Source organism: Xiphophorus couchianus, chromosome 20, assembly GCF_001444195.1.
Source record: "Xiphophorus couchianus chromosome 20, X_couchianus-1.0, whole genome shotgun sequence".
Classification (NCBI taxonomy): domain Eukaryota; kingdom Metazoa; phylum Chordata; class Actinopteri; order Cyprinodontiformes; family Poeciliidae; genus Xiphophorus; species Xiphophorus couchianus.
The window spans coordinates 4373312-4400783 of NC_040247.1; the positions used below are offsets into that span (position 1 = coordinate 4373312).

Here is a 27472-nt window from a genome sequence, read left to right on the forward strand (position 1 = left end):
AAATCAGTTCTTTTGTTTCTTTTTGTGCATTCTGCTGTTTTCTCAAACCTCCAGTCCAGTTGGCAGATGGTCGCTTGTACCCGATTGTGTTGGAGGTTCCTTCCTGTTAAAGGGCAGTTTTCCTCTCCACTGTCGCTACATGCTACATACACGCTCAATACGGGGCATTGCTGGGAAGTCAAAGACACAATGCAAGGAATTTTTCTACCTCCTATTAGATAGAAACTGTTTGATAACTAGGATCAATTGGAATGTATATATGATTCAATTGAAAGGATATTTTTTTGTAATTTGCCTTGAGACGACATTTATTTTGAATTGGCACAATGGGAATAAACTAAATTTTTTTCCATCTATAACTCCTGTAGGGTTTCCGGTAAGTGGAAAATTTAGATGAACACATTTCCTGTTTGCTGTTTTTCTGTCAGACTCCGACTCAGTGGAGGTGAAGGTGGCGTATGGGGTGGAGGGAAACTCCACGTTCCTGGAGTGCGTTCCTCGGTCGCTGCAGGCTGAGCTCCGCTGGACGGTGCAGCGCTCAGAGAGTCAGCAGAAAGCTGCCATTCAGGTGTGTATTCAACACCTCAGGTCTGACCTTTGACCCACGTTTACCTGCTTCCACCAAGGCTCCTCCAATACCTTAGCTCTGGTTTGATGAGCCTCTGATTTCCTCAAATATCAAATGATGTTGCTGTTATGATCCAAAGCTTTCTTTAAAATGAAGGATTGTTATTTAGTGGTTTAGAAATTCAATAAAAGCTTTTTTTAAATATACCAAATAAATTCATGATCAGTCTGCAGTGTCAGATAATTTAATAATTTGGAATAGGAAAATGGTGAACCAAGAGTAAGTTGCCATTTCCGATGACCCGCCCTCGACGCGCCTCCACCCAGACTTTGAATGTGAACCACAGGCGCAAAACGTTTGGTGTAAAGCAAAATGTCAAGCGTCTGCATCCATGTCGAACTTGAAATGCCAGATGAGTTTTTGATGCGCGTAACGTGTTTGGTGTGAACGCACCATTAGTCCTTGGTATATAGTCCCCATGGCAACAGGGTTCCCTCCCTGAAATAACTCCTCTTCCTAGTAACCGGAGTGGGTGAAGGCAGTGCATTATTGAATCAAATAGGTTTGCCAGTCCTTCAACACCTCTGTCTTCTTTGAGAGACATGTGTCCAGCTCACCTAAAGTTTGTAAGAAAGACGAAATGAGCTGAACTCTAACATCTTCCTCTGGTCTGGTCCGCTCAGCTCCCTCTCAGTGATGACGGCCGCTTCCTGAGCATGAAGCGAGGGTTGCTGGTTCAACGCCTGGAGCTGACTGACGCCGGCCTATACACCTGCACCAGTCAGGACCACTCCTACAGCCAGGTCCTGGGCCGGTACCGAGTTCACATCATCGCCAACCGCAGCCTGCATCCGGCCCGCTACCTGCAGAACCCCAGTCCCAACCCGCCGGACCTCCTGAGCCTGGTGAGGACCGGCCCGGCCGGGTTTCTGGGTCAGTCTGAGGCCGCTCCTCTGCCGCCGCACAGGAACTCATGGCCGCCTCCTCTGAGGAGCTACAAAGACCTGCAGATGGTGCGAAGCGTGGACGAGTACTGCGAGAAACTGTGGTACCGGGAGAAACGCAAGCAGCAGAAACAGAAACTTCTGAAGTTGAAACAGGAGAACCGGAAGGCTCGGGTCAGGAGGAACAACCCGCCTGAAGTCCCTCTTTAGTCCGCCAGACGACTCAGACTTTTGAAGGACAACAGATCCTGCATGGAGACAGGAAGTACTGCAACGTCAGCTGCTCCACAGAATTATCCAGCCTTCAGATGTTAAAAAGGGATTTGATGCATCAGGTCTGACTTGTCTTCAGTGTTTTTCTCCAGCCGTTCCTTAAAGAAGCTAATCTGATCTTTTTTCTAGAACCAAATGTAGATTTTTGTTTCCGTTTTCCTAGAAATCTCCTCACTCACATATTGTTTCCATCACTGCTGCTGATTTCTGTGGAAAACCTGCTGGAAAAAAAAAACTAGACAGTTTCCTAAAAACAAAAAATCTTAATACAAAACTTTTATTTTGAAAATCCAATTAAAACCTCTTCCTGTTGGCTGAATCAAGTTCCAATGAGAGAGAACATGACTTTTGAATAAATGAGATTGATGATAAATGTCTGTTAGAGATTCAGTCAGAAGGTTTTCCTCCTTCTAACAAACACTTTAGAAACTGTTTTTGTTCCCGTTCTGAAAATAAACGTAGGATTTCCTCCATTTCCATCGGAATCAGGACCAAACTATTGGACTTTCTAACTTATAAACTGTTGGATTTTATTAAACATTTCATAATAAGTCTTTGCTTTTCTCATGAACATTTTTTGAAACGACAAATCCAAACCTCATTAACCTTAATAAACAGTTTTTATCCACAACTTTAACTGCAGAAGCTAGAACCAGTTTCATAAACTTCATATTGATCTAAACGATGTTTTCTACATGAACATGTGTTTGTTCTGATCTCTTTCATGCTGTGGAGGAAATAAAAGCTTCGGTGAACATGAAAACACGCAGTGGGCCACGCAGAGCTCCTGCAGATCCATGAACATGTAAAGAGGCTGTTCTTCTTCCAGGAGATTTTAGCCGAGTTTCTGCTGTGGAGTTTTCAGATGTAAAACTGAGTCATGATGTTTTGTCTGAGAATAAACCACAATATCTGACATTTAGAGTCCAATAAACTCAAATAAATATATAAATATATACGAGTTATGTGTTTGTCTTGTTAATCTTCATGGTTTCAGTCTATCAGGATAAACTTGTACGTTAGATCGTACTAGCCGATGGATAGTCAGTTTTATTTCAGCTGTTGGTGATGGATGCAGAATAAAGGCAGCAGTTGGAGCTCATAATAATTTTTTAAATTATTTTTATTTCAAACCCAGCTGAAGCTTTTTGTCGAAAACCTGAGTTTACATGTTTCTGATCCTGAAACCCAGAACTGTCTGTAATTTAGATGGGATGGAAGCTGCCGTCTATTGAAAGCTGCTGGTTTCTGCTCAAGAATAAAGAACCGACATATTGTAAGTGATCTGCTGTGTTTCTGCTTTTACAGAAAACAGAGTTTGTTGATGCAAAATTTGCTGGTTATTTGTGAAAATATTTCACCTCAATGTATATGTAGTTTAGGAATGTGCAGATATACACTAGGTGGTGTTAGAGCTCCTGTTTGTTTTCCTCAGCAAAGAAAAACACGATCGGTTCTCACTGATCACCTGAATGTTGGGAACATACTGGTGCTAATGGTATTACCAAATAAAAATCTAAAATTACGGTGAGTTACTTCAATGACCCACTGAACACAATAGGGAATCTCAAAACTATTCACTTTCAATATTTTTTGTGTTGTGAATCAGAAAAGCTCCTCTGTCCAAAATAAAACACAGGACAATGTGAACAATGACATCACCGTCCCAACAAAGACAGCAGAAGAACAGGCCTGAGGCCAAAGAACATCTTGAAAATAGATGAAATATAGTGAAGGAATATAATTGGTGGAAAACAATGTTATTCCAGAAACATTACAGGAAACAAACTCTGTAGCTTTGCTGATTTTATTCAGGTTGAAGTCTCTTCCCTTTTATCAAGCGTATTTTTAATACTCTTAAATATCATTCTCCCTTGTGGATTTTTTAAAATTTAATTTAAACTTGATTTAAAATTTAGAACTAAACTGCTTACTTAATGTGCAATGATGTCATGTTGCTCATTATGATGGGATGGCAGAGATGGTTTGAATTTCCGCCTTCTCTCTCCTCTTTGCTCCTGCCCTGCATCCAGCTCCTTTTCAACTCCTCTGGGATTTCTGGCTTCAGCTGTTTTGTTATTTCTGCTTTTAAAATCGTAATCACCTGCTCCCTGTTGTAAGCCACACTGCTGCTGTGGTTATGCATCATAACAAAATAGAAGAAATGTGAAAAATACTGCAAGAAACCTTTTTTGGATACTTCACAGTATCCAAAAAAAGGAACATTTGCCCAAAAACGCAATTTTCCTCCAAAAAGGCAGGAATGAAGCTTGGAAAAAAAGAAAAAATGAAAGTGCAGAGGTATTAAAACGTTCTGCCACCCTGAGCGGCACCACTGCTGTTGTAATTTCTGAAAGTTCAAATAACAATAGATTTGTGGACACGACTCAATGCATAGTAACGTGCAGGTGCACGTCTATCATTTACAGCCACTGTCCTAACAATTAATTTATTCTAACTGCCTTTAAATAACAAATTAATGTTTTTATAGTGATTTACATAAAAAAACAACATTTTAAATGTCTCAATAACGTGTGTTATTATTCCTCCACTTTTTAACCTGCTGTTGTTATATCTGAAAGCTTCAATGGCTTCTCCTCTGCTGTCTCCACGTCTCTCTCTCATAAATCCATCTGTTCATTCAACTCTCACTGAGCAGCTCTGAGTTTTGTTTCAGGCAGCTTACTTTTTTAAACTGCTCACCGTTGTTGCTAGGTGACAGTCAGCTAAGTGTTGCTACACTAACAATCCTAATGCTAACAGAGTACCGAGCTCGTATTCAGATGAACAGGGAGACTTTTTCTAAATCCATTAGACCTAATATAACTAGATAAGTGGAGGATTTAACACACAATAAAATCAAATCTTTTTATTATTCGCTTGCTCTGGAGGCATTGAACGCATCACCATTCCACAGTTGGTCTCCAATAATCCATCCCTGAATGGGAGTCCGCCTCAGACTTTATCAGAATCTGTAAGAAAAAACTAAAACTACTACTATAACTAATAGAAACTAATCTAAAACTAAGCTATATCTAATAACTAGTAAAAACTAGCAAACACTCTGAACAAATAAAAACTAACTATATACAAACAAAAAGTCACAATAAAATAGCTAAAATTAAAAATCTTGAACTAGTATAACCCTGGCGCAAACAGTCCTCAACATTTGGAAGAAGTTGGCAAATTTCAGGTCCTTGCAGAGAGAAAACGAGCTGCAAATTATAAATCTGCTGGTTCCTTAGAACTTTTTTAACTAATTTTGAATCAGGATCTAAATTTTAATTCAGATCCTGAAAATTAGGATTGAAACCGTGGTCATTTCCCATGATCCTCACCATTCGCTGGGGTCATAGGTCATCAGCTCTGTGACCTATGACCCCACACCAAACCTCAGTGTGGAAATCAAAGCAAAAGAAACTTTTTGAGGACCCAAACAGCTGTCTTGTGTTTTCTACCACAATTCTATATTTTATTTTTGCAGAGTTGGAGTTCTGATGGTTTGTCTGCTTTCTGTGCGTTTGTCTCATCCAGTGAAATAAAGTTCTGATTCAGGACCAGCTGAGGTCCAGCAGAACCTCTGGAGCTGCTAATCGCTGAGTTCGTCTCTCTCTGAGAGGCTAACGGCTCTGATGATGGACTCTATGGCGGCTTCAGGTCCCAGGATCCTCAGCAGGCTCTGAAAGGCCTCTGCAGCGCCGCCTCCTGCTGACTGACTGGGGAACATCTGCAGAGCTGCACACAAACAAACAACAATTAGCATCTAGAAACTGTTTTCTTTCCTGTTGTGTTTAGAAACGCACCAACAAATCAGATTTTCAATGTATCAAAACTAAAAACTCCTTCTATTTTTTGGTCCATAAAGGAGTTTTCTAATTACTGATTAAATACAAAACAAACCTCAGGGAAATAATAACCATAATAATGTCAAAGTGCTACAACATAACAATAAAAGCATAAAATACGATAAACAATGTTTTACACGCTGGGTCAAATATAATCAAGAACTAGGAACTCCAGTAGGAAGCAGCTTCATCAGCAAAAATATTCATGACGTTGACCTCATTTCTGTAAAATTATATCTGTAAGTCACAGAATAATTTCACGTTTAGAACTAATCTCTTTGATTATTTATTTTGAGCCTTTAATTTAAAATTGAAACTGGGCAGAAACAAAACGAACCATGATGTTAGCAGAAAGAGGAGCCTGCAGTCAAAACTCAGGGCTGAGCAGAGCCGGCCCAAGGCATAAGCAAACTAAGAAACCACTTAGGGCCCCAGGGCCACTAAGGGGCCCCTTCAGTGGAGCTGATTTTTATTTATTTTTATTTATTTTTAGTAATAATTTCTGTCATTACAATATCAAAAACACACAATTTCACTACGCAGTAATTTATTTATTTATTTTTCAATAATATATATTTGATAATATATGTAGAAAAACAAATAAATTGCTCTTGGGGCCCCCTGGTGGCCGCGGTAGGTACGGCACGCTTCGCGTGCAGAGCATCCAAAGGCCCAAAGCTCCGGTCAGAAGAAAAGAAAAACAAAGTCTCAAAAAAGGACTTATCCTTCAGGGAGGGAGAAAAGAAAGAGGAAGAATAGAAAAAAGCCAAGATAAAGGTTTGTTTTAATGTGTCTTAGTAATGTAATGTAATGTAAAAGATTTGTAAAGCTGCTAATAAAAAAATAGCCTGATAGCGACCTGGACCGGTCCAGTTCAACAGCCAAACATTTATGCTCGGGTCTTTGTGTTTGTGTGAAACTGAGATTAAACTTTAAATGAGTTGATTCTCCTGGGTGGCTCTGTGTGTTTGAGGTATTTTTGGCTTCAAAACGCTGTTTGATAACGTTTGATTACAATAAATAAAACTTCTCAATGTTTGACATTGTCTAGCAAAATGTTTTTACGTCAGGATACATGGGCGATGAGCTGCTCTATACCGGTCCACATTCCAGGGGAGAAAGACTCACCTGGTACAAATAAAATGTTTAGGTATTGGAGTAACGCTTAAGAGAAATTAATTTAATCAAAGAATGTCATGAATATGTGTGTAGAGCTGCACCGATTGCAGTTTCCTGACCGATCCCCGGTTACCAATATTTAAAAAGCCAGACCTGCCGATTTTGGCTGGTATGAATTTTTTTTTGTCTAAAATGTCGCTAAATATAGCAAAAACGTCAGTGAGTTGGTAACAGTGGGGTGAATATTGTTAACTGCAAACGTTCAGACGTGACCTGGTGGGTCGGTCTGTCAGTCAAACCTCTCACTGCGGAGCAGAAGAGGACAGAGGCTGATTTATAAACCTTTGCTGACGAAGATAAGAATATGGGATAAAATCAGTTTCACATGGAAGTATCAGCAGATCACGATTCCCCAAAATTAAGGAAATCGGTGCCCAGAAATCAACTGGTCGATAAATCAGTTGGCCAATAAATGTATCCTATATTATACATGTATATAATGTAAACAGCACTGCCAGAGATGCAATACGTTTATAGCAGCCCGATCATTAGAATGATCTAATGATCGGGCTGCTGACAGCAGCCGGTCCACATTGTTAGCAGAACTAGAGGGCCCCAGAACCACATTTCACTGAGGGCCCCAGGGAGGCTTGGGCCGGCCCTGGGGCTGAGGATGACACCTGCGCTTCAGGTAGATGCCCTATCCTGTTCTCACCTTTCTCTGGGATCTTTGACAGCAGCTGGATCTTGGGAGTGACGGCGCCCCCTGTGGAAACATCCAGGCACCAGTGAATGAAGAAGCCGCAGCTGCAAACAGAAACAGAGACGAGTTCAGAGGCGGATCGGCTCTGGTTCTGGAGGTTTTCTGCCAGGATGAGAGGATTCCTACCCTGGAAGCTCGGGATGATTCAAGGTCATGACCTCTGAGCCGCAGCCTTTGGGAAGAGACACGATGGAGGGAAACTTCTCCTGCAGAAGACAGAACAGGTCGGAACAAAAGTTATTATAGTCAACTGAGAGTAAGTAACGAAAAATGAAGCTGAGAAAACATTTTGGTTAACTGAAATAAATAAAAACAGTAATTAATGGGGAAAAACTATAGCTAACTATACCAGTGTTGTTATGGCTACTGATCTTAACCTTACAGGAGTACAAAAATGGATTTAGAAACTACACTACTTTAATAATTTGAATGCAACATCAGCTGAAAAACAGTAAATATATTATTTTATTTTATTACAATATATTTATTGAGTTTATGCATATATGGAACATAACAAACAAACATTGAAACAATTATTGAACAATGATGCTCTGGTTTTGTTGTTCCAGCTGCTGCCTGTGGGGGGCGCCTGTATCCAGATGTCTGGAGGACCAATCAGGATCAAGGCTCTCCAGCGTCTCCAGGGATTCCATCAAACTGACAGTTTAATCAGCAGCAGCTTTAAATCATCTTATTCTGTGAATATTCAGTCGATACACCGAAGCAGCCTGAAGGGGGCGCCACACACTGATGAAATGAGTCCGTACCATCACCTCTGTTACCATCAAAGTACCCCAAAATTGTTGAAAAGTAGCACTACTTCAACATATATTTACTGAAGTAAAAGTAAAAAGTAGCCGTCCAAGAAATTTCTCCAGTAAGAGTACAAAGGAATTTGGTATAAAGTCTCCTCAAGTAACTGATCAAATTATTATTTAATATTTTAAAATGACACAATTAGATGGACCAAAATGTAAAGCTAAGTGGAATTTTTTTTAATTTTAAGGACAAATGTGACAATGATTCATATATGTGACAATAAATAAAAAAATCAGGCAATAGAAAATGTTTACAAATCAATTTCTTTCAATAATGTTTCTGTCTGGTGGATGTTTGGTTAAAACCTGTTTGTTTTTCATCCAGAAATTTTACTCAAGTAAGAGTAGCAATACTTCGTAATGAAAAAGTAGTAGTAAAAATACTTCTAAAAGTACATTTTTTAAAATAAAAACTAAGTAAATGTAACTAGTTACTACTGAACTCTAGTCATTATCTGATTCGGATCATTTCATTCTGGAGGATTTCTGGGATTCTTCAAACCTGAAGGAAAACGGTTCTTAATTTATTTAATAACGTCTCCATGGACACCCAGACGTGATTCCAAACACAAGCAGGTGAGTTCAATTAAAATAATTCCTTCTATCGCCTCTGCAGATGTTTTCTCTGCTGAATTTAGTCAGTTTCCCGGATCTGCAGGACTCTGACCCCAACATGACCTCTCCTCCCGTTCACCGCCTGCTCTGCTCAGATTCCTGCAGCAGGTTGGCAGCGTCCTCTCCCAGGCAGGAAGACACATGTTGGACCCTCTTTCTCCCTCCTCCTCTGCCTCCTCTTCCTCGCAGCTCCGCTCAAAGTCTCGGGTCTGAAACAGACACACACTCTCAGGGTGTCATCGCACGGCGACACACACCTCTCAGAGCGCCGAGGACGACCGGAGGAGGACAGAAGTCGGCTTCAACCTGACGGTAAAGTTGACTCCATGTCTGTCTGTCCTTGGCTCCTCCCCCTGTCCCTCCGTCCCCGTCGTCTGGCTCTCTGCCGTCTGAGTCACGGCAGAGCATCCTGACATGTTTGGGAATTACAGGAGATTTATTTTCGGTTGTTAACAGCTTGTAATTAGCAGCTTTTACTGCATTTGTTTACATTCCAGCAGCATGACACCAAGGCTCTGCAGGAGCCTCAAATTAAAATGCTTGAATATCTTCACGGATCTGAGAAAACAAACTGAGCTGAGACCAGAAACTAAACACTCTGATTTAAAACAAATGTGAGGCACGAATCTGCTCCCGTCCATTCAGCTTGGGAGGCTTTTTATGTCGAAAGTTTACATTTCCTGTGAAACTAATCTGACTTCTGGACTGAAAGTGAATAAAAAAGCAGCAAAAGTTCATAGAAAAATCTTCAGAAACTCTGGAGGACTGCTGGGTCAAGACCTCTTAGCCAGAGCAGAGAATTAACTGTTGTTTTCAGCAGGAAGAGGTGAGGCTATGAGAGCAACAGTGACTGTAATTAGTTCAGGATGTATTAACTACACCTTGTTTCCGACCAAAACAACACAAAGTCACGAGGAAAACGTGAGCAGAGCTGCTGCTTCTAGCTGAGAGATTAGAGACTTTTTGTCATGGGAGCAAAAATGTTGAAGCAATAATGAATTTTTTTTTTTTGTTCAAAATGAATGTTATTCATTCAGAATTTATTTCTTTCAAAACGCTTGATATATTTAGCCAAGTTTAATAAAGAATAAAAGCTGATCGGTATTAGTTTTAGCCTGACACAAATAAAATGTCTCCATCTGCATCAACCAAGAAATTTGCATTATTTTTAATTGCAGTTGGAGGCCGCACAAAATCAATACCAAGGGCCACAAGTAGCCCCTGGGCCGCACTTTGGTCCACTTCCTGCTTTTGGAGTGGTCTCAACGAAAACGAGCCCGAGGTTTTTAGGCAAACCAGAGTTTGTTTTTTTGAGTTTGATTACAAATTCTCACCTTCCCAAACAAACTAGAGTTCGATTAAAGCAAACTAAACATGGAGTGAATGAACCCTAAATTCCCAGTTGAATTCTGAATGAGTTTAGGTGACCTAGATATTTTTTGATGCGAATACATCAAAAAATATGTTTAGTGGTTTTTTTACTCCTAAATTGTGATTTGAAGAATTTGTGGGAAGCAAATTTTTGGGTCCGTTTATATTCCAGATTCTACTTATTCTTCCAGAATCTTGTCATCTGATTTTCCCTCTGGTTTTGTTTCTCTAGCAGAGACCAAAATGTCATCATATGAACTCATTAAGAATCAGCTGAAGCAGATTAAATGTCCACCAGTCCAAATGAAATCCTGCTGGAAAAATACTTTCAGTTCACATTGTGAGATGTTTGCTTTTAGCTGTTGGAACCCTGTGGCTCTGATGGACCGCTGAACCAGAACTGGGTCTAAAAGGTCTGCTTCAGTTCCTGGGACTAAATGTGGACTCAGATCAGAACCAGAACCTTTAAAATTCCCAGTTTAAGTTGATAACTGATGCAAAATATTTAGAATAATTAATAAAATTTGCTGCTTCAACAACTTAGTCTGCTCCTATGGAGACAAATTACATTTGTTTCATTTCCACCCAGCTGATTCTTCTGCCTGTAACTCAGTTACCAATTTGTTGTCTACAGTTTTGCTTGGTTCTGCTGTTCTGGAAGCATTTTGACCAGAACACGTTGAAATATTTCGCCTCTCACAGGGACGTTTCCTGGTGAAATAAAGGCTGTGGTAACCAGCAAGAGTTTTTCTGTTGGACGTGAGCAGATGCTGAAGTTCTTCTGGGTCCATCTGAGCAGAAACTCTGGGAGAACCAAACTGGAGCAGAAACATTTCTCCATCTGAGCCTGTTCATCCAGGAAGTGAGCTGAATATTTTCCATCCCCTCTTGTTTTCTCCCCCGTGTTGCACTGATTTTCTCTCTTTGTCTCCCATTTATTCCTGGATTCCTATTGGTCAGGACAGAGGGGGGAGGCGGTCTGTGTTCAAGCTGCTGCAGGGGGCGGGTCGGGGTCCGCAGCAAAACTTCAAGGAAGTTTCATGCAAGCTGCAGAATACCTGCATGGAGCAATACGGAGTAAACAGCCAGAGACACGGCTGACTGTAACCAAGGAGACCATTTGATCTAACTTTAAAAACATCCAGATCTGCTGCTGAGCTTTCTGGTCTTCATCATGGGAAAAATCCAACAATCCACTCCTTTAAATTAACTTGAAAGTTTGGAAAATAGATTTCTGCTTATTAATCAACTTATTAATCACACTGACCCGCATAAAGGAGCAAAATAATATCTGTAGGGCAATTTTCACATAACATTAAAAGGACAGTATTATGTGTTTTACAGGCACATAGTTTCATTTTTATAGCACAGTCAAGTAACTATGTTACCTTCAGTTGTTATAAAAATGCTGATTACATATGACTTAAAAGAAAATTTACTTCCTGATTTATTGCCTTGAAATTGGGCCTCTTTGTCTTTAAACACTCCTGCTCTTTCTGAAACTCCACCTTCAGGAAGTCATCAGAGCATAGTTCCTATTTTAACTCTTTAACAACATTTTTACCAGCGTTGCATTAAGTAGGAGCTCATAATGAGGTGTTTGCTAATTGCTGCTGGCTAGTCTGAAGGAGCCGAGCATGGGGAGGAGATTTGTCTGGAAGGTGGAGCTAGTTCCAGCCAAGATATTTTGCACAGCTGAATGGTTGCCATGGAGAATAAAGGATTTCTCAAACATGACGAAAGAATCAAAACAACAGGTATGTTTATGATGAGGGAAAAACATTCTAACATGATGTCAAGCTAAAAAAAAGTTTACATAATAATGCTTCTCCCATAAACACCACCAGACTGCATGGAGATAATCAGTTGCTGTGCCTCATTGGTAATTACACCCTGCAGATGAGCGATAATCACAAAGCAGCGATTCCATTAATCCGTTTGCTTTATGTTACCTTTTCAAACAGCAGCTATTAAACTCAGCTTCCAGTAGAGACAGGTCTGCCTCCCTGGTTTGATGTTGTTGCTAAGTAACGTGATGGCGAATGGACGTCATCCAAAACTTGAGAAATGTGACCTTTAAATGTTTCTGTTACAGGACGACTACAGGATTAGATTCCTGCCAAAAACCCAGAGGAGCGCATTAACCAATCACAGCAGAGCATTTAAGTCCCGCCCTCCAGGCATGAAGCTGCAGCTCCTTCAGTGACAGACAGCTGCACAAAGGAGTGTTACCACAGTTCCTGTTCAATTCAGTTCAGTATTATGACATTATGTTATCATAATATAACGTTAACATCACAGCAGAATAATCCTGCTGTGATGTCAGTGATGTTTGACCTCATTTTAAAGGGGCAGTATTGCATAAAACCGACTTTGCGCTTTACACCATGTTATAATTTTATTCCTACTACTCAGCTCCTTCAGACTAGCCAGCAGTAATTAGCAAACACCTGGTGGAACCGAGCTTTTGATATGAGCTACTTCTCAGTTCAACGCTTGTTAAAACGTTGTTAAAGGGTTAATAGACGAGAAATGTTGAGATGACTTCCTGAAGGCGCAGTTTCAGAAAGAGCAGGAGTTTTTAAAGAGACAGAGACCCAATTTCAAGAAGCAAATTTTCTTTTAAGTCATTTGATATATGTAGCATTTTTATAACAACTGAAGGTAGCACAGTTACTTTAATACGCTATGAAATGGCCTGGAAAACACAGAATACTGCCACTTTAAAGGTGCAGGATGTGGGATGTACTGACCCCTAGTGGTAGCAATGTAAAACTGCTGACTGCTTTGCATTCTAAATGTGGATGACAAATGAGAAGAGAAAGCGTTCGCTGTTTTCCATCAGAAGGTGGAACGCTGCAGCTTCTCAGAACATCTGGACTCAAACCAGAAGCCTGGATGATTCAGACACAAAGAGCTGCTTCATCCTGGAGCAACCAGAGCAGCTATCACCTGAGCAGATCTGCCTGCTCTAATAATGACAGACTGCAACCTCAGACCCGTTATTAGAGCCTCGGGGAGCCGGACCCGGCCATTAAGCAGTGAAGCGTGGCTATATGAGGAGCGGCAGCGGCGGCTCCGCGCAGCTGCATCTGACACGTTGCTGCAGGTCAACGCTCCGGTTCGTCTGACCCACTACGCTTTGCAGGGATGAGGCGGTGGCTGGTGTGGGCCGCTCTGTGGCTGCTGGTGGTTCTGATCCTGCCTGATGCCCGGGCCGGGTCGAGACATCGGAACCAGGATGGGGAGAGACGGCAAGGGAAGCGATGGAGGGACGGACAGGGTGAGACATGTCACTAATGTTTCTCTGGAGGGGACCAGAATATGGGACAGCTCCACCAGGTTAATGACGTAAATGGAAATTATGACATCATCAAACAATATTCCTTATTTCTCTGACAATGTTTAATCTTTTTTCTGTTAAAAAGAGGGATTTAATTGGCACAAGGTTTTTATCTTTTTTCCCTTACATGTTTTCAACTGATGATGGCCTCAGAAAACAGAATGATGTTTTTAATGCAAGATTGCAACTTCAGTAGAATTAAAAACAAATACAATACCAACCAGTTTACAGTTTTCACTCAAAAGCATGTTGCCTATTTTTCATTAAGCTTTAGATACATCATTCTCACCTCCATATCCAATTGAAAAATCCAGATGGCATAAACTGCAAAAAGCTGTCATCACTGACACTGATTATTTTGTTCCTATTTCTTTATGCAGTTGAAGTGTTTCCTTTAATTTGTAGATTTCTCCATATATATCTTTTCGAATTAACAGTGACTTGCAGACAAAGCCCTGTCACAATCTGTACCATCAACTAATTTGTACATGTGCTAGAAATCCCTCCATGGAGAGTATTTTTGTTCCCATTTTTTTCTTTTTATATGTCATTGTAATTGTAAAAAATAATATGTGATTTAAAGAGAACTAGAGTAGTAAATTTGTGTTTCCCATGAACACGCCCTGTAGTCTTGTAAGAGACTTAGTTAACCTCAAAAAAGATGTATTTGTTTAAAAAAATAAAGGTCTTTTATTTGTTTGTAATGACTCCACCAGAGGGTGCACTGACTGTAGCTCCTAGCTAACAGTCCGGTGAGTTCAATACACAACTTTCTGATTAAAATCTTTTAACTAAATTACGGAAATTATTAGGGGAATTATAACATTGTCTAGGAAAATATGTAATCTTATTACAAGTTGTATTTTAATTAATACAAATAAATGTTACACTTTCTTGATGTACATTTTAAGAATAATCCTGAAGTATTTCTTCATCGCATGCGCAAATGAGTCAGATGTGCAGATTGTCCTTTCTGAACAAATAAGCCTAGCTGTGCCGCGCTTTCTACATTGACATCACTTTTAAAAAAAATCTAGGTTATGTTCAGTGAGGAGAGGAGTGCCATCTAGTGTTTATAAATACAAATTGCAGGTTGCTGTCAAACTTTGGTTTGCCTTAATTTGCGGGACGGTTGGCAACCCTTCCACAGGTTTTTGTGTTTCTCTGAGCTAATGTAAGCTGAGGTCATCTGCGCTTTGGTCTGCAGGTTTCATCTGGACCAGTGAGGGGCGCTCTAAACCTCTGAAGATCCGGCTGGTTCCAGGCCCGAACGGCCCACACACACCAGCAGGAACCCTTACGTTCTACAGGAACATCCCAGAACCGCAGTCCAGCTACAGCGTCATCCCAGGTCGGTAAGAGAACAGCAGCCAGCTGATTGGACCGAACCAGGAAGGTTCGATCTGGTTCGGTCCAAATCTGGTTAAAAACTGCTGGAATCTGAAAATATTTTAAATATCCAAAATAAATAAACAAAACAACAGAAATAACAAATGAAATGAATTATGAAGTGTCTTTAGTTTGAAAATAGATTCATAAACACAAAAACATGTAATTTCAATATGTTTCACTAAGTTTTATGCTAACTGGCACAATATAGTTCCAGTTAGTTATAGTTTTCCCCTATTAATTATTGTTTTTATTTATTTCAGTTGATGAAAATATTTTCTCAATTTCAGTTTTTGTTAGTTTTAGTTAACTATAATAACTCTGGTGTGTTTCCTGGTCTTTCCACTTCGATTAAGCGACAAATTAATGTTGACTTTTCCCATAAAATACATTTAACAGGACAGTTGGATTACTATAAACCACCAGGAAAGGGTGTGTAAATTTTACTGTCAGAACCTTTTTCCAGCTGCTAAGCTGACTTGAAGGAATCGGAGAGAAACAACAGGGCTCAGAGAAAAAACGTCCTCTTAGTCACGTTCACTCATGTAATGATGAATCATCACATCCAAACATGAAGAGGGAAAACTTCAAGGTTTCTCTCACAGAGAGGACGGGACTCCTGCAGATCAGCAGCAGTTAGAGGGATGGCGGCAGACATCTTCTGCGAGAAACTAAGCTAATTTCTTTCTGTGGTCAATGGTTGATGCTTTAAAAGAGCAAAAGAGGGGAAACTGGAGCTTTACTAGGCCCTCATGAATTAAACTGGGTTATAAAAAACCCCTCAAAGAACGGAGGAGGTTTTCTCATGAACCCGGAGAGAAACTAGACTAAAGCAGAAGAAACTTCTGATTTGTTCTGGAGTAAATCAAAAGTTTAATACATCACTTTATTAAAATTAAGAAAGCAATGCTTTTAATGTACGCAAAAAGATTTCTGCATGGTGCAGTGGACTTTAACCAATCAACTCTTCCAAAACAAAAACATGATATTGCATGAAACAAACTGAAATCAGTTTTTAGTTGATTCTAGGAGGATAATTCAGAGTTTTCCTGAATTTATAAAAGGTTAAAGGGTATTCAGAACGCTAAAAGGAGTACCACAGGCTTCAATTCTCAAGTCTCTTCATTAAAACAGCAATTGTACTCTAAAGAGTCAATTTAGACTCTTTAAATTGAGCTTTGTTAGAAAAGTTCAACCTTAGTAAAGTTCAACCTTTTCTAACAAGGCAAGGAGTTTTTGGACAGTAAGGAATCCACACAGAGAGATTTAAACTCTGCCAGTCAAGTGGACCAAAACATAAATAACTTTCAGATTAGAGCGAGAGAAGAGTCAGGGTAGAAACTGATGGAACTGATGGAGGGTAAAATTTTAGGTTTTTTTAGGCATTACAATGAGCAGAAGATTTGTCTTGCTATACATCTCTGCCACTAAGGCAGCAGTAAAGAGCCTGAAAGACGGAGGCTGTCAGGCTCTTCCTTTAATCAGAAGAGAAAAGGAAAGCTCTAAAGAATGAGTGCTTCAGTGGAGATGACAGAGGGACAGTTGGCCGAGGCAACAAAGAAACTACCTGTGCTCCTGCAGACCCAGCAGAGTGCAACTCTTCCAAAGCCAATAAATAAATATTAGAATCAAACAAACAACAAACTCTTTTTAGCTGATTCTGTGAGGCTAATCAAGTCTTTTAACTACTTTATAAAATTTTAAAGGCTATTCAGAGTCTAAGTGGAGTTCTGCAGGGTTCAATCCTTGAGCTTTTCACTTCAGCAGGAATTACTCTAAAGAATCCCTGTTTAACCCCTGGGACCACTCAGCTCAACGTTTTCTGAAATACATAAATAAATCAGGGAGTTTGGGGCAGTAAGGATTCAACACAGTGAAAGATTTAAACTCTGCCAGACTTTAACTGATGGAAAAGCCAGAGAGTATAATTTGAGTTTCTCTCTGAACAGAGGCATTATGGAGAGAAGCAGAGGATTGCCTTGCTTTACATCCCTGCCATTAAGGTAGCAGTAAAGAGTCTGAGAGGCGGAGAAATGATATTTCAGAGAGAAAAGAAAAGCTCTAAAGTATGAGTGCTTCAGCAGAGATGACAGGGGGACAGTCGCCCGAGACAATAGAGAAACTAGCTGAGCCTCTAACTACCTGTGCTCCTGCAGACCCAACAGAGAGCATGCCATTAGGAAGGACAGATGACAGACGGGAAGCAGTCCAAACAGAGCCAGAGAGCTCTTCCTGCTGGATCACAGTGTTTTAAAGTCTTTCCCTCTGACTCACGGCCCCTCGCAACCTCGTCACGTCGCTGGCCTGGAGCACTACGACTTGGGTTACCTCAGTGAGGGGGGGGTGGCAAACGGGACAAATCACTGCTTTGTCTGCTGCTTATGCTCAAGTACAGGCCAGACAACCAACCAGACGCACAATTACTGGAGCAGGACAACAACCTGCTGGGTTCAGATCCCGACCTGGGGCTTTTACTGGCCGTCTTCCTGTGCAGCTGCTCATGAATAAAGGCCACAACTGCATCAAATACGTAAGAAAACATTGAAAAAAATCATGCAAACCGGAGTTGGAGCATTATACCAATTCACAAAACGGGTCCAAAGAAAAATCTGCAACTCAAATGAGAGAGTAGGAACTGCGTCTGATGCAGCTTGAAGCACTGAAATGATGCATTCTGCATGTGCTTGGATGAAAATCAGCTTCCATGTAATTATTTATGGAAATTATCCCAAACCAGTTTGTTGTTGATCTGTATATTTTGGATATTTTCCAACATTTCCCGGGTCCAGACTCACCATGAACGCTTCAAATGGGATCCGGAACTGAAACGGTGAAGAAGAAGCTGCGTCTGAACCCGGGAGATCAAACTCCTCCATCTTGAAGGACTTCTGGGAATTTAACCAAATGTCTAACTTTAAAATGTCATAAAACTGCTGAGAGAGTTCTGACTCTCAGAAAATTAAGGAAATTTGTGCTGATAAGTCGGTGCACCTCTAAATATTATGCAGTGATTATCGGTGGCTCTACATGGCGGCCAGATGTTGAACTGACCCCGGTGTGTGTGTGTGTGTGTGTTGCTGCAGGTAAGCAGACCCAGTGTGTGTACCACGGGCTGACCATGTTCGACCTGGCCGTCTGGTCTCCGTCGCCCTGTGTGATGTGTCTGTGCAGCGAAGGGCGGGTGGTGTGTGACGAGATGACCTGTCCCACAATGCACTGCCCGTACCCCGCCACGCCCGTGGGCCGCTGCTGCCCCGTCTGCATGGAGCCAGGTAGAAACACGACATGTGAGACGCCATGGCGCAGCATCCGGAGACGCAGAGATGACTCCACGATGTTATTAAATCTCCAGTCTTCATCTCTGAGGCCTCGGCATGCTGCTTCCTGTTTCCATCATGGCTGAAAAATGTGCGCAACACATTTTGGACCCGCTAGCACACATGTTGTGAACTGTTTTAGCATTCGTACATGTTGGTCCTTTTAGTGTCAGAGAGGCTGGACACTAAAAAAGATTACAGCTTTATTCCCTTTGTGAGTGGGCGTAAATGTTTACCTTTCTTTAAGAAGAAGTCTGGGAAAACGATCCATTACTGGATCCTGGGTTTCATCCATGTTTTCCTTCTAAGTTGCATGACTTTGCTGTAAAACCTCTAGAAAGTTTCAGATCAAGAGTCCTTCAGGCTTTCCACAGGTTTTATTAGTTTTTCTTGGACTTTTAGATTGTTTATCTTTCAGTGAGTGAAAATTACTTTTATCTGCCTGGTTTCTCCTTAAAAAGGCAGAAAAACAAACCAATTGAAGCCAAAATAAGAATTACGCCTTAAAAAACGATGAGAACCTGAACGTTGTGTTCTTACAGCACAGTTTGGGTTTTGGTGATGGAAAACTTTACGATTAGACAAAACTGCCAGACAAACTGCAAAGACAACTTCTTCTTCTTCTTCTGAACTAAAATATCAACAACAGATTAAACCAGATCTGGATCTGGTGATAGTAACGTAATATTTTTGGTGAAGGTGACGACTGTTTGTGTGGTTGTTGCTTCCAGACCAGCTGCTCCAAACAGGAAGGGGAAGTTCAGCGTTTTTATGACAGAACTAGCTTCATGAATTAAAGACATTCAGCCCAGATGCTGCACAGAGCAACAGACTGATGACAAAACTTTAGTTAAAGTTGAAAAGAATCGAACAAAAACAGATTAAAACTACAAAAAACAATGTTGAAGTTGTCAAAATAGCTTAAAATCTTTTTTACTAAAATAAAATAATGAAATAATGGAATCAAATCGTTCCATTTTCCAAAATGCTCCAAAAAATTCCAGAAATTTTATTGTTTTTCCACGAATTTTTTCCTGTGGAAAGACTCGGATGTCCAGCCTCAGGGACAGATACGAACGTCTAGCCTCAGGAACGTCCAGCCTCAGGGACAGACCCGTTGGTGGTGGGTTTGGGTCGGACCGGTCTACAGCAGCTCTTTGCTCTGTAGCTTCAGCAGCTGGTCTGGTATTCCTGCAGCACTAACAACTCGTCTGTGTTCAACCGTCCTCCGCCTGTCTGTCCTCTGCCATCTCCTGTAGTGTCCTTTACATCCCTCCTCTTCCTCTCCATCTCTTTCACTTTCATTTCCCGCTCCCTGATTGGCTGCCCCGCGGCGCCCGCCTCCCCCACAGACTCCGGGCTCAGCCCAGAACTTTCTGGTGACTCTCCAGTACCCAGCCACCCCAAGGACCACATCGTCCCTCTGACCCAGGAGGACATCCAGAGAATCGTGTGGCGGGAGGAAGCGGAGCATCACGAGGAGGAGGAGCGTCTGAGGAGGAAGGACGAGGCGAGAAAGAAGAGGAGGAGGGAGAGGAAGGAGCGGGAAGAGAGGCAGAGGAAGATGGTTGAGGAAAAGAGGAAGGAGGAAGAAGAGGCTCTGAGGCTGCAGGTGGAGAAGGAGGAAGAGGAGTGGAGGACAAAGATAGAGGCAGAGGAGAGGAGGAGGCAGGAGGAAGAGAGCAGGATGAATGAGGAGAGAAGGAAGGAGGAAGAGGAGCAACAGAAGGAGGCAAAGGAGGATGTGGAGGTGTGGCTGAGAGGAGACGTCTTCCAGATGCCATCAAAAGAAGAAGAACTCCTCCCACCTCCAGTCTCAACGCATCCCACTAAGACAGATGAGCTGAAGGAGGTGGCACCAGGAGAGAAAGAGGAAGAGGAGGAGGAGGAGGAGGAGAAGGAGGAGGAGGAGGAGGAGACAATAGTAGTCCTCCCTGCCGGCTGCGACATCTCTGATGTCTCCATGACCTGCGAGAACGTCCAGCTGGTCCACTTCCCTCCACTGAATGTCCCGGAACTCAAGTCTCTGAGCCTGGAGGGTGAGTTCAGGGGTCAAGCAGGGGGCAGATAGAGGGACAATCAGGTGGTACCAATGGGGTGGGACAACCAGGGGGAGGGACAAGGAGGCAACCAGGGTAAGATCTGCCTGGCGTCTGATGGTCAGGGCAAAATAGTTTATGGAAGCAGGAAATATCATCATTATGCTACCAAATGTGTTATACTCAGAAGAACCAGACCATGAACACCTTCATGGTATTCGTTGGACTGAAATTGTTCTAACCTGCAGGGAACAACATTAGCAGCATCCCAGCAGGAGCCTTCAACGGCATTCCCAACCTGGAATGGATCAACCTGAAGAAGAACAAGCTGACGTCTGCTGGGATTGATCCCAAAGTCTTCATGGTAAGACATGTTGGTCCAGACCACTGGCGACCCCCAGAACACTGAAGACCATCAGAACACTGCAGAACCTCAAAGTGCATGAGACACCCAGACAAACCTAGACCACTCCAGACCACTGCAGTTCTCCAGCAGACTGCAGTTCTATGAACAGGAAGTAATGACTAAATGTCTCCATGACGACTGACTCTTTAACTCCTGTAATAAGTACATATCTCCACAATGACATTCTTTGGGTTTCGCAATAACAAAATATCTCCATGACAACAGATTCTTTTTGTTTCAGGGCCTGAAGATGTTGAGGCGTCTTTACTTGGACGAGAATCTTCTCGACGTAGTGCCGTCTGACCTCCCCTCCACACTGCAGGAACTGAAGATCAATGAGAACAAACTGAGAGCAATAGATGAAAATAGCTTCCAAGGTATGGAGATACCATCCTGCAGCCAGCAACCAGTATGAAAATGACATACTGTAAGCATTTGGACTGGCCAGGGTTTGATTCACTCACTGAAGTACAGGGCTCCCCTTTTCAATTGACTGGTTCAGTCAGTGTTGACAAGTAACAGGAACCACATCAGTAAAATATGGCCTAAAGAAGCCACCTGGTTCTATTACAAGAAGTCAAAACCAAGTAATCTCATTGGCATTGGTCACACTCTATCAGAGTAAAGGTACTATTAACATTAAGCCCTCAGTGCCATTAGCCAAGTGAGGACATTATCCACTCCTACTTACTCAGTTCCATTCAATGTGGCTTTTAGATAACGGTACTCGATAGTGGTACTCTTTTATACTACCTACCTGGTCGGGGTTCTAAGAGAGCTAAGTTGAGTTGTGGGTCACTGATGGGCTAGACAGTGAAGCTACTGGTTGAGTGATGAGAGCGACTCTGTTACAAGAATCAAAGGCACCATTTTTAAAACCCCCAACCTCATAAATATTTCGGTGTGTTGAACCTTATTAGTCTGACTCTTAAGCTGAAAACTATTGCATCGTGTTTCAGATCTGAGCAGCCTGGTGATCCTGGAGCTGGAGGGGAATCTGCTGAGTGAAGGGAACGTCGACCCGAGGGCCTTTGCACCTCTGACCCATCTCTCCTACCTAAGACTGGGAAGAAACCATTTCCGGACGGTTCCCCAGGGTCTTCCCAAGTCACTGCTGGTATAAAGGATAAAATCCTTTCCATCATGACTAGAACCTGAAACTCTGCGGGGTGAGCTGAAATCCAGTCTTGACTGGATTCAGCTATGACCTGAGATCAGGACATGTTTGATCTTTCTAGATCTTATCAGTGATATAGACAGTGCAACAAGTCATACTTGATTAAAAATCTTCATCGATTCAGGCTGCAGGAGGTCTAGCTTATTTATAGACCTTCTGGGTGGAATCTCTGGGTCTGTGATCAGTTTGAAGGAGTTCATATACCTCTGTATCATCATGAAACAGGACATAGAAAGACTGATCTAGGGTTCATCAGCATCTGCCTCAAGACTCCCACACACTCAGCTGTGGAGGATCTTCTCACACCTAGTAGAAGAAAGACTCCATGCAAACGTATGCTGGACATGCTGCATCAAGGCAGCGACTACGTGTTGCACAGCAAACTGCTGGGCATTAAACAGAGCTTGTATCGAAGTATTTTGTATGCAACATTGAGCTGATAAGGTAGAGAGTTGACATAACCAGTTGTAAAGCCGCGTAGCATTTTTGCCATTCTCTGTGTCGCACTGACAGGGTGTGCGGTGGCTGCCATGGTGGAGAGGAAATGGCTAGGCACCCATCAACTTGATAGTATCTATTTCAATGTAGGAAAATCAAGGTATCTGTCAAGAAAAATGTAAGCAATCTGTTTGGCTCAACTATGAAATCTCCACTGTCTGCAGACAGAGCGTGGCTTGCACAATACTTGGAACCTTAAAAAGTTGAGGAGTTCCCTTACGCATGAGGAGGCGATGCTTCTCCACAATTAAAAGAATCAGTTGATGATGTCTAAGGATCTGATTAGGATGCCTCCTGGTCTCATTTAAGTGGGAGAGGACTCAGAAACACATTCAGAACTCAGGGAAGGAGCTTATATCTTTTTTAGGTGACTGGGGGGACTAAATGTTTTCTAATTTGGTAAATGTGAGTTTATGGTCTATTTAATGCATCTTAAGAGTGCTTTCCATCCATCCTTCAGGAAAGCTTTGTCTCTCCGGTAACCTCCAGAATAAGTTTCTAGTCATTGCTGGAGACTCATGAAGACATATTTACCAAGTTAAGTTAGTCATTTAACTAAGCTTTTTATATTTAAACAAAAGTAGAACCGGATAGGTTTCAGTAACCTTGTGGGTTTGTGAAATAGTCTGCAATATCCACAACCGGTTGTTTTGGAACTATAAAGTTAAACTAAACTTCTTCTGCGGTTCACAAATCTCAGATTTCTTTGTTAAATTTATTATGACGTAAAAACAAATAAAGTCAAATTATTCATAAAATGTACAAAAACAGAAGTTGTCTAAAAAGATAAATTACAGTAGCAGAGGTGTTGGCGAGGCTCTTTATGTTGCTTCATGGTCACTGAACGCAAACAAGGTTCTCCTTGAATATTTAACCTCCCACCTGTGGGAAACCAATCTAACCATCTAATTACAGCCTGTGGTTAACCGCAGAGAAGGCAGAGTACCAGCAGACTGGTGCTGCATCCTGAACACACCTGCAAATACAGAATTACACACTCTTCATGTCATGAATCAGAACCAGGTCCAACAGTAACATCTGATAATTAGCTCAGTACGTTAACAGATGATGCTACAACAACATTCTGCTTAAACAGCATCAAACATTTCTTCTCCTTCTCCAGGAGCTGTATCTGGAGAACAACCTGATCGAGGAGATCTCAGAGACGGTCTTCAACCAGACCACCAACCTCAACGTGGTGTCTCTGAGGCACAACAAATTGGACGAGACCAAGATTGCTCCCATGGCCTGGTTCAACCACAGGTCAGACCAGAACAGAACCATCTTTACCAGCCATGAGTTTGGTTCAATAAGGATATTCAAACATAACTTCTCTTCTTTCAACTTCTGCAGGAACTTGGAGTCCATTGACTTGTCACATAATGACTTTTACCTGGTTCCGTCCTACCTGCCCAAGTCTTTGGTCCACTTAGTGCTTGTGGGAAATAAGGTTGAAAGGATACCTGGTAGGTTGAAAGGAAGTCTTAAGAATGCTCTGTCTACAACCCAGAGGTCCAGTGGTGGGAATCCCCACTGTACTGGACCATCATAAGAGAACCAGAAAATGTGACTTTCCATAGGCTCTCCCATAGTTCATCCGAAGCACCATAATAGGTCTTCACTGACGTAGTCAAACAAAAATTCCACCATCTTATTCACAAAGAGGCGGCCTCTTCCCCTTCTTGACACCAGGCACTGGTCCAACGGCACATACCTCCCTCTGCAGTGTGTTTGATCCGAGGTCCGTGTTTTATGCAGAAATTTTGCTTCAACTATCTGGTTTTTGCATCCACAGGCAACATGTATACGTTTGAAAAGCATTTCTTCAGATACGGTGAGGAATTACATTTATTTTGAGTGATTCTTCACAAAATACATAGAAAACTCCTGAATAGAAATTGCAGCGCTTAGTACACGGAGGCAGCTTTCTGCAAAAAAGTTGACACTTTCTCAGTAATCATTGTGTTACCTGAATGTCGTGGAAGTGGTATCCCCAGGTGGTCTGTGCCTTTTGTGAAAGGTATGCATGAATATGAACGTCCCAAAACCTACGCATCGACTGTTTGGCATTGGGTGACGTATGGAAGAGCCTTTAGACTGACAAGAGCAGAAAAGGTAGAGCAGGGTCAAATATTAAAAACCCTGAGGTATTGAGGACAGATGGTGATCAAGGATCAGTGGGGGAACAGAGAGGAGCTGCAGGACAATCATCTACGGTTTCATCATGGATCTAACTTGGACTTCCTCCATAGGCTACATCTTTGCCCACATGGATCCTGGCCTGGAGTACCTCTACCTGTCCTTCAACAGGCTGGATGGGGAGGGAATCGAGCCAGAGTCGTTCTTTGGTGCCTATCACTCCATGATGGAGCTGTGTCTGGACCACAACCAGCTGATTCACGTGCCGCTCGGAATCAGTGAAATGACCAACCTACATCTCCTCCGACTGGACAGCAACCGGATCAGGTACCAGAATCTTTTGGGTCCAGACGTACTGACATAACGTCCTTCCAATATAATCCCGCAAAATCCAGCAGCGTTTTTTTCCCCCCAACGCAGCAGAGCTTGAATCATTCATCACTTCCAGCCAGACACCAATAAACTGTAGGATCACTGGTAGCCATGACAACCAGAAACAAAATAAGCTGATTCAAGTTTCCACCTAAGAGCCTCACATCGTCATCCAGAGAGGAAAAATGCTACAGAGAGTCTGACTCTTCTCCAAGTCATCATGTTTGGACTCTCCACTAAACTCTTCCACATGCCAGTAGTGAGATCTTCATGCTCCAACAGCAACAACCTCCACAGTAACTCCAGTCTTCTCCAACATGGACTTTAATGGAGCTGGGGCCAAAACATACCTCTTTCTGCTGCAGCCAGTTTATTCAGGGTACACACTCTAAGGACCAGGACCAGGCAGGTCACACAAGATTAAAACCAGTTGGCAGAAAGCAGCCAAATTGTAAAATCTCAACACTATGGAGAACAAAGCAGGGTAGAGCACCAAACGTTCTGGGAGTTTTAGGGCATGACCATAGAGTCTGTTTCAAAATTCAGGTGATTTCATCCTGGGTGGATTGTGATATTCACATAATCTTGCACAAAGAGTCATGAAAAGGAAGAAAGATCTTCCACTGCAATAAAATCTTATAAAACACAAATGCACACAAGTCAAGAAATTTAATATACTTTTTACTGAAATGAATGACTGTTTAGATGCTGTCAGCTTAAAATGAAACTGAAAAGAAATATTGTCATTGAAAAAAATAACTGCAGCTGAAAATGCTGAAAAGTTTATATTGGAAGTTAAACAAAATTTCATAATTGAAAACCTGCATACATTCAATAAAACTAATAACTATACTTCAAATGTCAGGATATGATCCCATCAATAAAGTTCTATATGTGTAAGAGATGTTGATTCTCCAAAGAGATTTAAAATGATCCTTATTAAGAAATCTTAAAAAGATAACCCTGACAAACAAAGTGTGCATTTAGGGAGGATATGAAGAAAAATGACAGATATTTAAACCTTTTAGTTGTTGGAATGTGATGAAAATAAAGTGAGTCTAACTGAATCTTTTAACTTTCCAGGAGCATCTCTGAAGAAAGCATCTGTGACCCGGAACAGCAGGAGGAAACAACTCTGGTGGCTTTAAGGATGGAAAATAACTACATCGATGCCTTGGATGTGTCTCCATCTGCCTTCTCATGTTTACGTTCTGCCTCCAGTGTGGTTCTGAAACCTCAGAAAACCACACAGAGGATCCACAGAACCAGACACTAAAAGACACCTGAGAACTCTGTCAGAACCTTCTCCTGATGTTCATGAACAACACGATTGGACATGAGTTTCCTTCTGGGAAAGAGAGAGTTTCTGATCTCAGGACTTCATCTTTACAAGCTCTGAGTAACTCAGCCCCTGCATGACGTTTTGGGTCTGGTGAGTTGTTCTGATGGGTCACATGGACCGACCTTTGGCTGTTAGACGATGACTGAACTCATTCAGGCTTCAGAAACCAAACACATGTCCTTTGGTAAAATGTAAAATGGAAAGAACTCCTTCCCTGGAGACTGTAAACTACTAATAAAGAAATGGAAAGAATTTCCCTGCAGCGGTACCAGAGCACATTATTTCCTAACAACCTCAGCAGTTTCGTGTTCTCAGCTCTTTCTTCCAACACTTTATTCTCTGAAAGCTTAAACAAGCTGTGAGTGAGTGAGTGGGGTTGTTCTTTAGAGTTCATGAATTGCAGATTTTAATGACATTTAAGGATCGGGTCAGAACATGTTCTCCAGAAGAGTTAAATGTTTCAGCAGATGAGAATACAGTAGCTGTCAGGACATGTCCTCCTCGTTTTTGTTTCCCTGAGTGAATGAGACAGTCTGGACAGGCAGTTCCACTGGTGGGATTAAAAAGGGATTTATCATTTATGAGTGGCCATGGATGAAAACTTTCCAGAAAGACAGACTCTGAAAAAGCAGAGGTTGTCTTTGTTGACTGCCATGAAGAATAAAGGTGTGTTATCACAACATTAAGATGCAAGGACGTCATAAATGGGCCTACAGTGCATCGCTCCCACCAGTCCTGTTCAGCCCGCTTTAATCCAACTCCAGTCCGTTTGCCTTGAGCAGGACCTGTGAACCTGCAGCTCTCGATCCACATGCAGCTCTTTGATGGATCTTGTGTGGCTCGTTTTTTCCTTTCTTTAAAATTGTCTATACTATAAAATGTAATTCTGTGACAATACTGAACTTACCTACAGTTTTAAAAGTTGCACTAGCAAAATCAGAATAACGCTCATTACGCACATTCTGTTGAGCTAGCCCTACATATCTGAAGCAGTTGTTGACCCAGGAGGAGAGGCTTCAGATGACAGATGGGAACTGAGTCATTTTGAGCTTAAATCAGTTCCCTGGCAGCAGCTTTCCACAACAAGTCTCTATTTCTATCAGCTGCCTCAATTCACATTGGTGCACTTTGTGT

At 41.8% G+C, this 27472-nt stretch overlaps 3 protein-coding genes across 5 annotated transcripts in view; 2 read left to right on the top strand and 1 right to left on the bottom strand.

Moving 5' to 3' along the window:
* Positions 1-2741, top strand: part of LOC114135517 (semaphorin-3D) — a 46602-nt gene extending 43861 nt beyond the window's left edge. Inside the window, exons 17-18 of the mRNA XM_028002874.1 lie at positions 429-568; positions 1252-2741. Coding sequence (XP_027858675.1) covers positions 429-568; positions 1252-1722 — 611 coding nt within the window. The 3' untranslated portion in view covers positions 1723-2741. The remainder of the gene's footprint in view (positions 1-428; positions 569-1251) is intronic.
* A 765-nt stretch (positions 2742-3506) lies between these two features.
* Positions 3507-27472, bottom strand: part of cenpp (centromere protein P) — a 93130-nt gene continuing 69164 nt past the window's right edge. The window contains exons 7-9 of the mRNA XM_028002879.1: positions 7639-7718; positions 7465-7556; positions 3507-5520 (exon numbers count right to left, since the gene is read on the bottom strand). Of these exons, the coding sequence (XP_027858680.1) occupies positions 5375-5520; positions 7465-7556; positions 7639-7718 (318 nt within the window). The 3' untranslated portion in view covers positions 3507-5374. The remainder of the gene's footprint in view (positions 5521-7464; positions 7557-7638; positions 7719-27472) is intronic.
* On the top strand, positions 8968-26600 carry ecm2 (extracellular matrix protein 2, female organ and adipocyte specific). 3 transcript variants are annotated; one of them, XM_028002875.1, is made up of 13 exons: positions 8971-9257; positions 11019-11178; positions 13465-13599; positions 14867-15010; positions 18132-18320; positions 19718-20404; positions 20653-20768; positions 21052-21187; positions 21770-21927; positions 23609-23748; positions 23839-23951; positions 24738-24951; positions 26080-26272. In XM_028002875.1, the coding sequence occupies exons 3-13, from the start codon at positions 13467-13469 to the stop codon at positions 26270-26272; spliced, it is 2223 nt and encodes a 740-aa protein (XP_027858676.1). In that variant the 5' UTR covers positions 8971-9257; positions 11019-11178; positions 13465-13466. The 3 variants fall into 3 exon arrangements, with proteins under 3 accessions (XP_027858677.1, XP_027858676.1, XP_027858678.1); XM_028002876.1 differs by lacking the exon at positions 11019-11178 and having other exon boundaries at positions 8968-9257; XM_028002877.1 differs by lacking the exons at positions 8971-9257; positions 11019-11178 and having other exon boundaries at positions 13467-13599; positions 26080-26600.